At 46.9% G+C, this 14000-nt stretch overlaps 1 protein-coding gene across 1 annotated transcript in view; it reads right to left on the bottom strand.

Moving 5' to 3' along the window:
• Positions 1-9479: 9479 nt before the first annotated feature.
• The window catches only part of GRM7 (glutamate metabotropic receptor 7), a gene marked incomplete at both ends in the record, with an annotated part of 242321 nt that continues 237800 nt past the window's right edge, over positions 9480-14000 (bottom strand). The window contains one exon of the mRNA XM_080350517.1: positions 9480-9529. Within this exon, the coding sequence (XP_080206643.1) occupies positions 9480-9529 (50 nt within the window). The remainder of the gene's footprint in view (positions 9530-14000) is intronic.

Here is a 14000-nt window from a genome sequence, read left to right as displayed (position 1 = left end):
ACTTTTCCTTTGGATGCTGGAGTTGTTGTCCCCGCTTTCCGCTGTCACCGCGGGCTGTGTTTTCCTCTACAGAGCAGATTTGGAAACTCACGATTTTCCATCAAGAGTGTAACATTCGTACATCTTTTCAATGGATTACGTACCTGTAATATTTGTGACACAAGGTGCATTTAATAGATGCTCTATAGGCAGGTATATGGTATTTCTTATGGCAGTAGTTATATTCTCCTTCTCCACCAGGTGCAAACTGTGTTTCTGTGACAAGACCCTCTAGGTCAGAAATATCAGTTTATATATTACTGTATGTATATAATACGAGGTGCAGCAAAGGCGTGGGTGGAACAGGCTGAAGCAGCTCAGCTGCTGTGTATTCAGCAGTTAAAGTGCAACCGAGTTATAATGTGGTCGGTGCTCCCATGGGACAGGGGGTCATTCAGAGCCGTGCGGTGATTTCCAGATCAGAAAAGGACCGCACAGCGGTACAGTGACGGAAAATAACGGAGAAATTTCTGACAAGTTCTCCGTCCTAGATTTTTTGCTGAATTACACTCTATTTTGCTTTATGAATCTCTCTTGATGAATCTGAAGTTTTCATTACCAAAGCACTGCCGATTACTGTGTTTTCCTCCCCTTTGCTACAGATTTCTGGGTTTTTCTGAAGCTCTTCTGCTCCGGTTTCCTCCCAGGAGGCCGCAGAGACGAGGCTGAAGTCCCGTTGGTAAATCCCTTGGTGTCGCTGTGCCTGTTGAGAACGTCACCGCCTGGACGCCGCGGCCGACGGGAGCTCTGGTGCTCGTGCGTTCACTGCTGTGCCGGTGAGCCGGCTCCAGCGCCGCGCAGGTGCAGGTAACGCACACACAGTCGTCACACAGCTACACCGCTGTTCATGGAAAAGACAGAACAGTGTAAAACGCTGTCTTGACAAACAGAGAAACTCGAGTGAAGGAAAACAAAATAAAAATAGGTCTTAGAGTGAAAATTTCCCTCTTTGTTGGCTTGGCAGCTGTATCTGCTTGATTTCATCTTCTCATCTGCAGAGATAAATGTGCTTGTAGAAGAGAAGGGTGTAAAAATGACAGGAGAGGGATGAATCAGTCATGGTGGAGAAACTGGAAAGCTGTGTGCATAGAAAGCAGGGTTGGTCCAACTTAGCTCTGGCCTTCCCCCTCACTGTTAAAATATCCAAAGTGTTCATGAATAATAACAACTAAATGTAAAAAAAAAGCCCTTGCAGCTGCCTAGTGTGATCTGTTCTGTACATCAGCCTGTTCCTCCACTAACACACACCATCGGTTTGGTTGTCGCTGTAGTTTGGTGGTGGGTCTGTACGAGCCGTACATCCCATGCACGTGCGTTTCCCCGTCAGTCCGTTTTTCCTCCTTTGCCCTGTGACTATTGTTGATCGTGATTTTTTTGCTGCAGTTTCAAATTGTATTTGCTTGACAACACCTGATTATTTGCTTATTTAATCAGCAGCGGTGGTTTTCCAACCTGCACACCAGAGATGAAACTGAGAAGTGTGTTTAGGACGAGGAATGCCTTTGGAGTGGGAATTAGTGTTGGGATCAGCTCCACAAAATCAATGGGTAAGCAGATGTACACGAAGGCAAATATGTTTGTGAGGAAACGTGTTTTGTGCTTTACACGCTCCTGTATCTCACAGTCATTCAGCGTGTGCTGGGAGGCCGACACTCGAGACAAATCTCCATCATAAAAGCAACATGTGACGAGGACGTGTCGGGAATACCGATGGCTCAGGGGCCGAGGTGGAGGTTTGGCCTGTATGAAATCCAAGTAAGTCACTGTATTTCTTACAACTGTTTAGATTGTCTTTTTCTTTCTTGTATATTGTTCCAGCTCTGCCATGTAAATCATGTCATTTCTGCGTGGCTAAGAAGGATTAGCCTGGCAGTGGGTCATTCTGGCCACTCATCCTTGTACTGGTGGACCCAAAAAAAGAGTGTGGAAGCACCAACTAAAAGACATGAAGAGGCCAGAAATGTTATATTCCCCTCTTCCTTTGCAATACTCTGCTGCCTGCCCGGTGCTGTCTGGTGATCCATACCGGCACACTCACCCGCTTCTCCAGGCGCTGGGTATCGCTTACCGCTCCAGAGCCAGCAGGGAAGGAGCAGATACAGGATTATGCCAACTGAAAAGTTAGAGCAAGCCTCTCTTATCGTATGGTTTAATGTAGTAGGAGACAGTCATTTTTATAAGTTAAATTGCAATAGATTGAGATACATTCATCACAGATTGAGTTTCTTCCTTGAAGGGCTCATGGAAATGTGTGATGTTCATTGTTGTGTGAGATGCTGTTTCAAACTTGGAACAACAAGATAAAAGCTGGTGACTGGGAGCAAGAACTGCTGTCATTGCTGGATTTAATAAATCTTCGGCTGGGACAACAAGCCTGCGATAAAGCCAGACAAAGCTTATTGCTTCAGAGCTCTTTTGGCAGGTGGAAGGACATGCGTGGCGGTTCGGGGCCGTGCGCGTCACTGAGTGTGCCAGAACCCGCCGGCGCCGCGGGAGGAGCCGGGAGCATTGTTCCTGGTGATAGAGCCATGGGCTGGCAGGACCCTGCGGACCCGCACGTGAGCTGTAAAGAGCCCGCTGAGGGACGCGCTTAATCATTGTCCATCTGTCCGGTGCAGAGGGGATTAGAATTGGTGTGACTTGGCTTTAGGTGAGGGGTGGAAGTGAGAACTGGGACCTGCTGAAGTCCGCGGGACAGAGGAGGTGGCGCTTTATGACGGATGGAGTCATAACGTGAGGTTAACTAAAGATTTTCATAGCGGCTAATGGGTTCAGAAAAATAGCTAAAGCTACTCAAATACATTTTGCACAGACCATTAGGCTGCCAAGAAAACCCATTTGCTCACTGAATAGCATCAACAATCCACATGTTACTCACATTGTGCAAGTACTATGAGATGAATTACATAGAAAGTTAATGTCACTGCTGAAGGAGGAGCTGGGACAAGAAGTCACATTTTGTTAAGTTATTGAAATAAGTTATTCTTCTTTTGTGTATTTGCAAATGAAAGACAACAGACAAGTACATTTTCTACTGTAAATGCAATAGTCCTTTAAAGAATACCACCTTTTTAATAAAAGCAGCTTGGTGAGATGAAGAGTTCTAGCTGACGGCAAAGCAGTTAAACAGGACACCAATAAGGCACTATTTTGAGGAGTTTTCTGTTCTGCATCCGAGTGTTACCGAGTGCCAAGTTCCTGCTCAAGCTCAGGCATGGTGACCAGGGAAGATTATTTCCTTTGTCTTCTGCACTTCCCACTGTTCTGTTTTAATCTGTTAACAGGAATTGGTTGGTAAGCTTCCTCAGGATCCTCCCATCTGAAAATGTCAGGAACAGAAGAAAAGCTCACACTGAGTCACTCACCTCTGAGCAAACAGGGTGTGTGTGCTTTTCCATATGTTATTGCAGTGCACAAATCTGTACGTCACTGAGCGCTCCCCACGTGGACCCAAAGGGTTCCTTGCTCCCTCTTTCACTAACGTGTTCAACAGCTTCAGCCAACATGTAAAAAAATATGTAGAAGAGTCCCTGGTCTAAAAAGCCCCAGTTATTAATGATAGACTGTAAGTTACTGTTGATGAATTTGGTGTTCGGTCTGTGCCTCCCGGAGCGGCAGCTCCTTTGGGGACCGTGCTCCTCTCTGGGCTGGGGGGTCGATGTTCAATAGGTAATTAATGGTTTTGATCTTGATTCTTACACATCTGAGAGTCTTAGGCAAAGCACAGCCCATTGTTTCAGTGGCATAAAACCATACAAATAGACCTTTTCTTTGTTTTTCTGCTTTGTCCCAGAGTTGAGGAAGGCTGCTACCGACACTGGGGGCCAGCAGCAGCATCGGGAAGGATGAACGAAAGAAACTCTTTGCTTACCAACAGTTTTGATGCATCTTTGTCAGCAGGGACTGAACCTGGCACTTGGGAGCTGAAACTGCCAACACCTGCCTGAGATAAAGAGTAAAACCTGACAGGACGGTCACAGCAAAGGGCTCCAGCGCCGAGCGGTGTCACCGGGGGAGTGGGACGTGCGTGTCCCCGCAGGCTCCGGACCGGCGATGGGGAGCTCTGCTTTCCCAATAGTGAGTGGTCTCTCTTCAGTGGTCTCTAAAGCACCGTGTGGTGGTGGAACGGGGAGCCGGTGCCGGCCTTGGCTGCAGGGTGCTGCTGCAGCCCTGGAGCGGTGCAGGGTGGAGCGGCCGCCTCTGTCTCCTCCTCGCCCCAAATTCAGACGTGACGGGGTCCCCCAGTGGCCTGGAACAAGTGATCAGTGCTCAGAGGAATTCCTGCTGGCTGTGAGTAAACATTTGCTGTTTGCCAGAGTAAAATCACATTGATATTCACTGTGTGATTTTGCTGTCTGCAAAATGAATAAAATAAGTAAGTGTAATAGGCAAAAAAGGGGTATGGATTTTTTTAATGCATCATTTTGAAAAGGCAAGCTTTCATATCAGCATCCTGTTCAAAAAGAGAGGGTTGTGCATGGAAGCAAATTATCCTTCATGTTGTTCACTTAATGATGAAGGTATGGGAAATAGGTTGGCAGAAATTAAGACATATCCTGGCAAACAGAGAAGAATATGCAAAGCCTTTTGTGTCTTAAAGGTGAAGACCATGGGTCTCCAGCTCCCAGGATAGGGAGATGAGGCTCAGACGGATGTTGCTCCCTTCTTCCACAGGACACGTCTGCCCTGCTGTCCCCCGTGCCGTGACGGAGCCATGGAGGCCGGAGGACACGTCTGCAAACCCTGAGCGAGGACGGTGTCACAGGCAGGCATTTCTCAGGTTAGCACAGCGGATTTTTGTCTCGGTGGGTGGCAGGGAGCAGGACCCGCTGTCCTCTCTGCCGCAGGGCTCTGCCGTTCTCCTGCCGCTCTGGGACTTGGGATCCCTCTGTGACTCCCTCCAGAAGCGCATCATCTCCCTGCAGCTGCCAAAGGGGATGAGATGATACTTCCCTTTCTCCTCTTTCTTTTGCAGTTTTAACACTTCTTAACAAAACCAGGGCTCAGATGCACCTTGTAGTGCATGTGCTTTTTTTTATCTTGTTTTTACGGAGCACGCCCGGGGCAGCGCCCTCAGCACCCCGGCCTGGTGAAGCTGCTCTTTGACGATGGAGCGGCAGGGACCAGGAGCACCGGCCAAGGGACTTGGACTCGGGAAGAGCTGATGCTGCCGTGAGTGGAACGGTCCCCGTGCTCCACCGCCTCGGGGATGTCCGGACGGAAGGTAGTGTCTGTTCTTTCTTACCTGCTGCCTCACATCTTAAACACCTTAAACTAGGGTGTTTTTTTCTTGGTCCTGATGACCAAGAGAGGATTAAGGGCGCTGGCATGTGCTGCTCATCTGCTGAGCACTGCAGAACACAGCCTGGCTCACCTGCAGGGGCTGGAGAGCTGATACTGCTCCCTGTAGGTCCATTTTGTGTACAAAGACTGTTCTTGGGTTCGTACATTGTGCATGCAGCCAAGTATACTACAGGCATCAAAAAAATAATAGAGAAAAAAGTAAAGCTGAGATCATACTTAAGGGAAAAAAAGGCAAGAGTGCTCTTCTTGGGCAGTAAAAAGTAAAAGCAGTTACTGAAAATGAAATAGTTAGTGCAAATAGGTGTCAGATACAAACACAAAGCTCGCTGGCGGTGTGGAGACAGCCAACAGCAAATCGATGCCTTGGAAAAGAAACACACACCTGTGCACAAGGTGTTTGTTAACAGGGTGAGCAGCGCCCGGCCACGGCTCTTGGCTTTACTGGCCGTGGTATAACGCAGAATAAGTGTTACGAGGTATTGCTGCTGGTGAAGATTGGCTTGTAAAGACCAAACCTGTGGCAAAAAGGGAACTTTTCAGCAAGTGAGTGACCTGGCTTAAAGAACCAAGTCGTGCTGGCCGGGAGGACAAGCAGTCCTGGAAAGGCCAGGGGTGCTGAGGGCTGGTGCTGTGGTTCCCGCTCAGCAGGACTCAGAGGAGAAGCAGCATCTCACCCCTCGGCTTTTATTAATTGGCTATAAAAAAATATTAATTATGCTTTTAGCACAAAAAGCAATTATCAAAATATTTTGCTAAACAAAAAAAGACTGTTTACCCAAAGACACTCGACTGTATCGAAGCCTTTACAAAAAGCTTAGAAATTAATAAATAAATATGTTTGATTAGCAGTTTCTTGGATGCAGAGATTCTGTATATGGGAGCATTATAGTGCACTTAATTATATATAAAGGCAATTAATGTCACAAATGAAGACTAAGCTCTGACTCAGCCTAAATAATTGTCATTATCTATCATATAGCATGCCCAGAAGGCTTAACTTGCAATGATATTTATGAACAATAAGCTTGGCATTACCATACCAAAACAATTTGGGTATAATTCAGGCTAAATAATAAATGGCAAAAAAAAAATTCACTTCCATTCTTCGTTATTTTTTTCCCAGTGTAATTGCAAAAGCATTTTTCACAGTGTGGACAGCACAGAAATAGTGGAGAAATGTATTCTCCCGAGCATGTCTGTGGCTCCTTGGGGAGGTTATTCCATGAGGTTATTCCATGAGGTTATTCCCATGACTTGGGTGGATGCAGCAATTCCAGATTTTTTTATGTTTGTGGTTTTTTTGTTTTTTTTGTTTTGATTTTTGTACCTCGGTTCACAGGTGCAACACAACACTGACAAGGACTGAGCCCAGTGTCATCCTACAGGTGTGTGCTCCATGGGTAAGAGATGAAGATGTGAGAACAGCAGTAATTCTGCACCGATGGTAAGCACATCCAGTTGGAAAATAAAAGATGCTAAATGGAGGTAAGGGCTCCTTTTTTGTTGTTGTTGTTTGAAATGTGCTGCATGGGTGTAATAGCACAGTGTGACTTGTGGAGTTAGACAGATGCTCAGCAGTCCACAATGCACCATCGCCTCGTGTCAGCTGCTCGGGCTGTGCCCGGCTGGGCCGCGCGGTGACATGTCACGGTGATACAGAGACACAGGTGAGTCAGACACTGCCTATTGCAGTTATATTAGTAAATATAAAAATTAACTTACTTATAAATATTTTACTACAAGCAGCATGATGGTATATCGGTTATAAATTATATTTATGCAACATAAAGTGGTTATATATGGAGATACATATATACATCTATAATGAGAGCTATTAATGTACTTTCTCATATAGCTGGGTATAATAGAGATGCATGAGAACAGGTCTGATGTCTGTAATTCTGCCCCATGTGCATGGAGCAGCCGGTTGTACGTGGCACTTGCAGTTGTCCCAGTGAGGGACAAATCAAAGCGAGCCCATTCCACATAGGACTTTGATATATGAAAATATTTGCAGGGTTTTCACGCCTCCTCCATTTACTTTTCAGGCAGCGATCAAACCAGAAAGCCATTCAGGAGGGATAAATCATTTAAGAGTGACTCTGTGTTAACCTGCAGTAAATGAGAAGAGACCTTTGATGTTGTCTGTGCACATACACATGCAGCCCCGACTGCAGTCGGATGTATCACACAGCAGGTGGGTAACCCGGCCCGGGCACCGCAGCTCATCACCCACAGCCCTGGGGATCCTGCGTGTGCCCACACACACCTGTGCAAATGAGCAGCAACATGACAGGCTCTGCTTTTAGTCTCTATTGGGTCTAATGCAGCAGGAGCTGGGAGAAGAAATTAAACCAACAAGAAACCCAAACCAAAAAAAATACCCCCACGAAACTGCACAGCACTCCCACCCAGCAACAGCCTTTCCTGCTCAGCGTGTCAGTCCACCCCCCCCCCTCCAAAACGTGAACAACAGATCAACAAACTGTATTTTTCCCATTCAGAAAAAAGTTATGGCCTTTGAGGAAGAATCACTGCTGGTTACATACGTGCTTAGCCCAGTGCTGGCTCTGTCCTTGGTTTTATGGACAGTGTCGAGAAAATGTTGCAGAGCTGTGTTAGTTGTTGGGCTGGTAATTCGTTTCTCGCTAACAAAGCCTTTACTTGGGTGGGATTTCATCTTTTGTCTGCTGTAATTCATTGTTAGCTCTGTGAATATTAATAGCACAAGGAGGCGGCCTCGCACACATCCATCCGGCCGCACAAGGAGTCAGTCGGGCTGACGCGCAGGTCTTCATCGCTATGCGCTGGGGCCCGTGCTGCGCCTGTCAAATCTTCTTTTGATGCTGATTAACTTCATCAGTATAATTGATCAAGTTGTCTAGAGAAAATGGGAGGCTAAATACTTGGCACAGCAGTCGGCACGTCGCACCCAGAACGCGGCACCGCGCACAGGGCACCGCCGCGGCTCTAGGGCCGCCCCAGGGAGGGTCCTCTGAACGCCCTGTGGGGTTTGGGAATGTCCGTCTGTGACAGGGTCAGAACTGAAGTTGAGTCACCGGGGGGGAGGGGGGGAACAACTGAAAAAATATATTTATTGGAGTAAATAAAAAAAAGTTAACCAAAATCCTTTATTGATACATTCTTGGATAATATCACAGGATCAAGAGAACGGAAAGGGAGGGAGGAGTTGGCGGCAAAGATTGGTTTCACTAAATTGGCACATAAGCAGCAAGATTAACGAAATTACTTATTACAAACAGTATAAAACATACATGCTTTTTAAGTCCTTACCACACTGGTCAATCATGGTGGGGCATCAACAGAGAAAAGAAAAAAACAAACCTCAAGACATGTAAAAGCCATATTCTTTCCTCCAAATATCATAAGAATTCTTGAAATTATTGCAAAATAGTCATATACCTTAAATAAAATAACAGAATATAACACAAATACAAATATCAAACATAAATTATTAACATGTACCATAAAATACATTACTGGCATGCATTCCAAAGATCAAGACCTGTAGTAAAACTCAGCAGAACTGCTCTCTGCCTCCTCTGCAGCCCATCGCGGTTGTGAAGTGGGGGAACTAACTTCGCCAGCACAGTTTTTGGTCTTTAAATTCTTTTGTTTGTTTGTTTAGTTAAAAAAAATAATGTATATGGATTGCAGTGATACAATAGTAATCATACAAGTCGTGTACATAGGTCTTTGAAATCCTTAGGTGGCGTGGTGTTTGTTCGGATGTGCTAAGTCTGAGAGAACAGGGCCTCAATGAAACCGCATTCAGAAAACAAACAGTGACCTGGGAACGACATGGATGGCAATATGCAAAAAAACCCTCACAAACTGTACAGAAAGTTCAAAAACTTGCAGTCTGGAAGTACATAGAAAGACAGAATTAGCCCCATAAAGTCCTCGTAGCCAAAGGCGGCCGCTCCTCCCGTGGCCGGGCCCGCGGCTCCCGCGCGGCCGAGGCGGCGCTGCCGGGAGCGATGGAGGTGGGGGAGCCGCCTGGGGAGCGCGGGTCCCGCTCCCGTCCCGCAGCCGCGCCCGCGCCCTCGCCCGGGGAGGGTGGATGGATGGATGGAAATCCTCGCCCGTCCTCCGCCCCACGCGGCAAAATCCCGCTAGATCACCAGGTTGTTGTAACTGACGTATTTCTTTTTTGCTGCAGGGCCTGCAAGAGAAACGGAGAAGGGTCAGAAATGGCTCCTGGCGAAGGCGGGATGCTGGGCTGAGGGATGCGGGTACGGGCAGAGATGCAGGCACAAACAGGATTGGGGTGTGGGCCGGGATGCGGGTACGGGCAGGGATGTGGGTATGGGGCAGGGATGGTGGTACGGGACAGGGATGGGGGTGCGGGACAGGGATGCGGGTGCGAGACAGGGATGCGCCAGCAGCTCCCGCATCCCCAGGAGCTCGGTCCCCGGGCCGTCCCTGTCAGGCCGGGTGCGGCGGTGCCTCCAGCTCCAGTGAGACTATAAACAAAATTACGGCTGATAGATTTTGTTACTCTTGCAGTCTGTGTGGCTTCACTGCCGAGGCACCGGCACCACAGCCCATTAACGTTAAAAATAAAACAACCAACAGTGACGTTCTCTCCAACTACATAAATCTCCTGGGCTAAGCTTGGATTCTGTTATGGATAAAATGATTCTTGAAGTTTTATGACTTCTGAGAATTTTTCAATATGAGGATCAAGGTACCAGCTTTCCTAATTATGACCATAAAATGCAATCTATTTGTAAACAGAAATAAGTCAAACCAGTCAGTAACTAATTTGTGGCCAATGCTACACAGTTCTGTCAGTAAAAAAGACCTATATTTGCAGCTGAATACAAAGTAAAATATTCTGCAACACTTTGACAACACTGACAGCTTAGGAACACAACACCTGGTAACACGTTCTCATCAGGCACGTTAACAAAAACATCACTATTTATATGCAAATTCTGTAACTGGGAAGTAACTACTTGTACTGGGCTTATTAGATTTTATATAGAACTGTATTCCAGTGGTTACAGAAAAGGTCCTCCCCTCCTTATTCAATAAAAGAAGAAAAAGCGAGTGTATGAAGTACATATAGTCTTCCAGTAAAGATTAAAATCCAATATTCTAAGTGAGTGATCACAAGACTAGCTTAAGCTGATGGATATTCTCCAAAGGTTAAATGATCAAGCACAGCAGTTATTATCAACTATTCTTATTCAGCATCTGCGGGTTTTTTGAGTAACTTGGATTCAACAAAATACATTAACATGAATCATAATCAACGTGCACAGAAACACTGAATGTATGAACAAAGCTCAGCCTCAGTGCATCCCCTAATAAAATATACATGGAGAGGATAAGCAAGAGGGCTAGGGCTGATTCATCTGGATTGCTGGAAACCTGCTGCTGTGCCGGGGCAGGATGGCGGTGCCGGGGGCAGGATGGCGGTGCCGGCCCTGGGCAGCCCTGTCCCCTCCCCTGGCACTGCTGTGTCCCCTGTGTCCCCAACAGCCCGGACCGCGATGCAGCACAGACCACCCTGGACTTTTCAGGTGACCTGCTTTGCAGAAACAGTTGCTCAGATAAGGCCAGGCTCTCAACCAACAGCTCAGAGTATTTCCAGAGGATCATGCATGAGGGTGCAGTCCAATGTAAATATTTTTCATGGTGTTCACCATCTTTCTTACGGACAAAGATTAATGTACTCCTAGGTGTTTTCAAGACTGTCATTTAAGAACCTCCAGAGTAACTCCAGCACTTCTCGGTATTATTCTGAAACCCTGTTCAGCTGTTTGACACAAGAGGCAGAGCTGTTCTATCAAGGACTGATCCCACAAAATGCTGATCATCTTCAGTTCCCATTAACTTCTCTTGGAGATGAAGATGTTCAACACATGGCAGGATAAAACTCATTATCCTTCAAGGCTAGACTACAAATACTCAGTAAATTGTGGTGTGCTATTAAATGCTGATGAGAGGTAAAATGCAGCTAGAAAAAAAAATATCATCATGAAAGAGGTTATGAAGTAATTACATGTATTATATTGTGATATACTTCAGCTTTATCCATTACATGCTCCAATTTCAAACGGCAGCAGAGCTGCTGTGGCAGAAGGAGATTTTGATCCTCTCCACTGCTGGTTCATGTTATATCAACGCTCTAACGCTTACTGGGCTGTTGCTCCAACTTTCACAGCAAACCTGGTATTTTGTTAAATGAGGTTTCCCAAAATTTCAACCACTGCAGCTCATTTCTCGTTCTCAATGATAACGAACCACCCCTCTGTGGAAAGATGAGCTCCATGCATTGCAGCCCCTGCCAGGGGAGTCCTCCTGGGCACTGCTCTGCTTCACCAGAATAGTGTAGTTGACAGAAGCATCACCCATCATGTAGATAAAATGATCAATAAGCACTTTACGGTCACTTTAGGAAAGATGATCCTCCCCGGTAGCTTCTGCCTCTCTCAGCTCTGGTCCTGCTCTGACTGCGGGATCCTGGAGCTCAGCTCAGCTCAGCTCCAGCCTGTTCTGAAGGGTTCAGCACAGCCTGTCTCGACGGTGACTCTACTCAGTCTTAGCTCAGCGTTGTCAGTGGCAATTAGCACCAGGTGTGGATTTGATTTCTCTCAAATAACTTAATTTACATGAAAACGGGGAATGCTAATGGAAATCAGCATTACCAGAATCTACCATGCTTTAATCCAGGGTATGTGAGCATTCCCTGTTCTTTAAATGGGAAATAGATACAGATCTCAGACATCATGTTGGTGGTAATGGATGACGGCTTTCCAACAGTGAAAACAGATTGTCCCATTGCTAATACCATATACACGTTAATTAATATACATATAATTATGCCAACGTCAGCTGGCCGTGGCCTTGGTGGCACTGGAGGCCAGCCAAGCAATCTGGACGAGTCCTTCTGCACAGACACACGCGTGGGCTGCATCCCCCCCGAGGTCAGTGCGAAGGACACGCAAACAAACAGCCAAAATGCGGCCTGATAGCTGGTCTTAAACACAGAATACCGGGGAGAAACAAAACATCCTAGATACTGCCTGCGTGTTTTAAGAGCAGATAAATACGCTCTTGAAGCAGTTGCATTGTATAACTTGTTTGAAAAAAAAGGAGACCTTACTATTTAAAAAGAGACAACATACTGCTATTATTGACAAGTGCAGTGCCTTTTCTTGCTAATTAGTGGTGAATAGCAGCTGTATTAGCAGGAGAAGAAATTAGTATGAGAAGAACACAATTTCATCTCTACAGACAGACCCACTGTACTGGAAGCCAGCGCCAGGTTCCATCCAGCCACAGGTAACCCCGTCACACGCACCTGTCGAGCAGAGCGCAGCGCAGCATCCGTCTGCCCCGATTTTGCTGGAAATGAGAGTTGCTGTGTCCAGCTCCCGGCAGAACCCGGAGTGTGCTGTCACACCTGGGGCCGCTTGGGCAGAACCGGCCTGGGCTGTCACACCTGGGGCCGCTTGGGCAGATGTGCTGGAGGGCGCCCAGCGTGGTGGAAGCGTCTCGTCCTCACTGCTCAGGCGCGGTGCCGGGCAGGAGGAAGGCGCAGCATCACGTCTCCCTTCTGCTGCTGTTCGTCTGCGTTTATGGGCATTGCGCTTAAACCAGGACCTCTGAGAACCCAGGAAGGCGAGAGCAGCGCCTTCCAGGACGGCTCCACCTCCCGGCGGCTGCACTGACAGCAGCACAAAGGCGGCACCTTGGTCCTCACAAACCCCAGACACTCCATTGCACAGCCAGATACAGCCAACGCTCCCCCGTGAGCCAGCTGTCCTCAGCTGTGAACTCGATCGAGGGTGCATCCCAGGCTCCTGCCCTGCCCGCAGCAGCACAGCCCCGCAGGAAGGATGCTCAATGTTACTTATGGAAATTAAGACCACCTGTGTATCTGCATGTAGGCAATAAACAACATTTCTTTAAAGCCAAACAACTAATTAAACCCCTTTCCTTTACAGCTGTTGTCCCACCTGCCCGATGGGCACTGGGGGACAGTGAGAGTTCCTATCCAGAGGCCAGGAGCAGGATTTAAAATAACTGCATCTCTGTTGTAGCAACATATTAAAAACAAATGCGCAGAAGCAAAAGTCCTCTTTGGAAATAGAAGTTTCACCACTTGACTGCTTTTCATTATCTTGAGCACAGGCCACAGAGAAAGCAGCTCCCACAGCATCCAAAAGCAAGGCAGATCTGTCAATACTTGCTCAGAGTGAGATTTAATCACTTTCGCTTCAATTTTATGCACATTTGTAACCTCTTCCATGCTTCAAGAGAAAAGATTTAGAGTGAAAAAGATGAATTTTATTACAGCCCACAGGCATCTCAAGCTATCAAATGCATGAAACGTGATGCGAGTGTCTCCAGCACTGAGCAAGGACTGACACCCCGATGGCTCCGAGTCGGGAGCCTCTGCTCTGATCCCCATCGCTGGCGCAGATCACGCTTACCTCTTCTTTTTCATTTTCTTAATTCTTGCTTAGAAACCTTTATCATTGATGCCAGGCAAAGCGGAGGCTGATTATTAAATCCTGCTTCTAGTGCATCTAAAAGGAAGATGGATGCAGGTGGCTCCTCCTCCGGCTCTGAGCCTGAAAGACAGAGCTCTCCACATGCTCAGGTGCCTTTAAATTACA

This window comes from Nesoenas mayeri (genome assembly GCF_963082525.1).
Source record: "Nesoenas mayeri genome assembly, chromosome: 10".
NCBI classification, from domain to species: domain Eukaryota; kingdom Metazoa; phylum Chordata; class Aves; order Columbiformes; family Columbidae; genus Nesoenas; species Nesoenas mayeri.
Note: the sequence above shows the minus strand (reverse complement) of the source record. Positions and strands in the feature narration are given on the sequence as shown.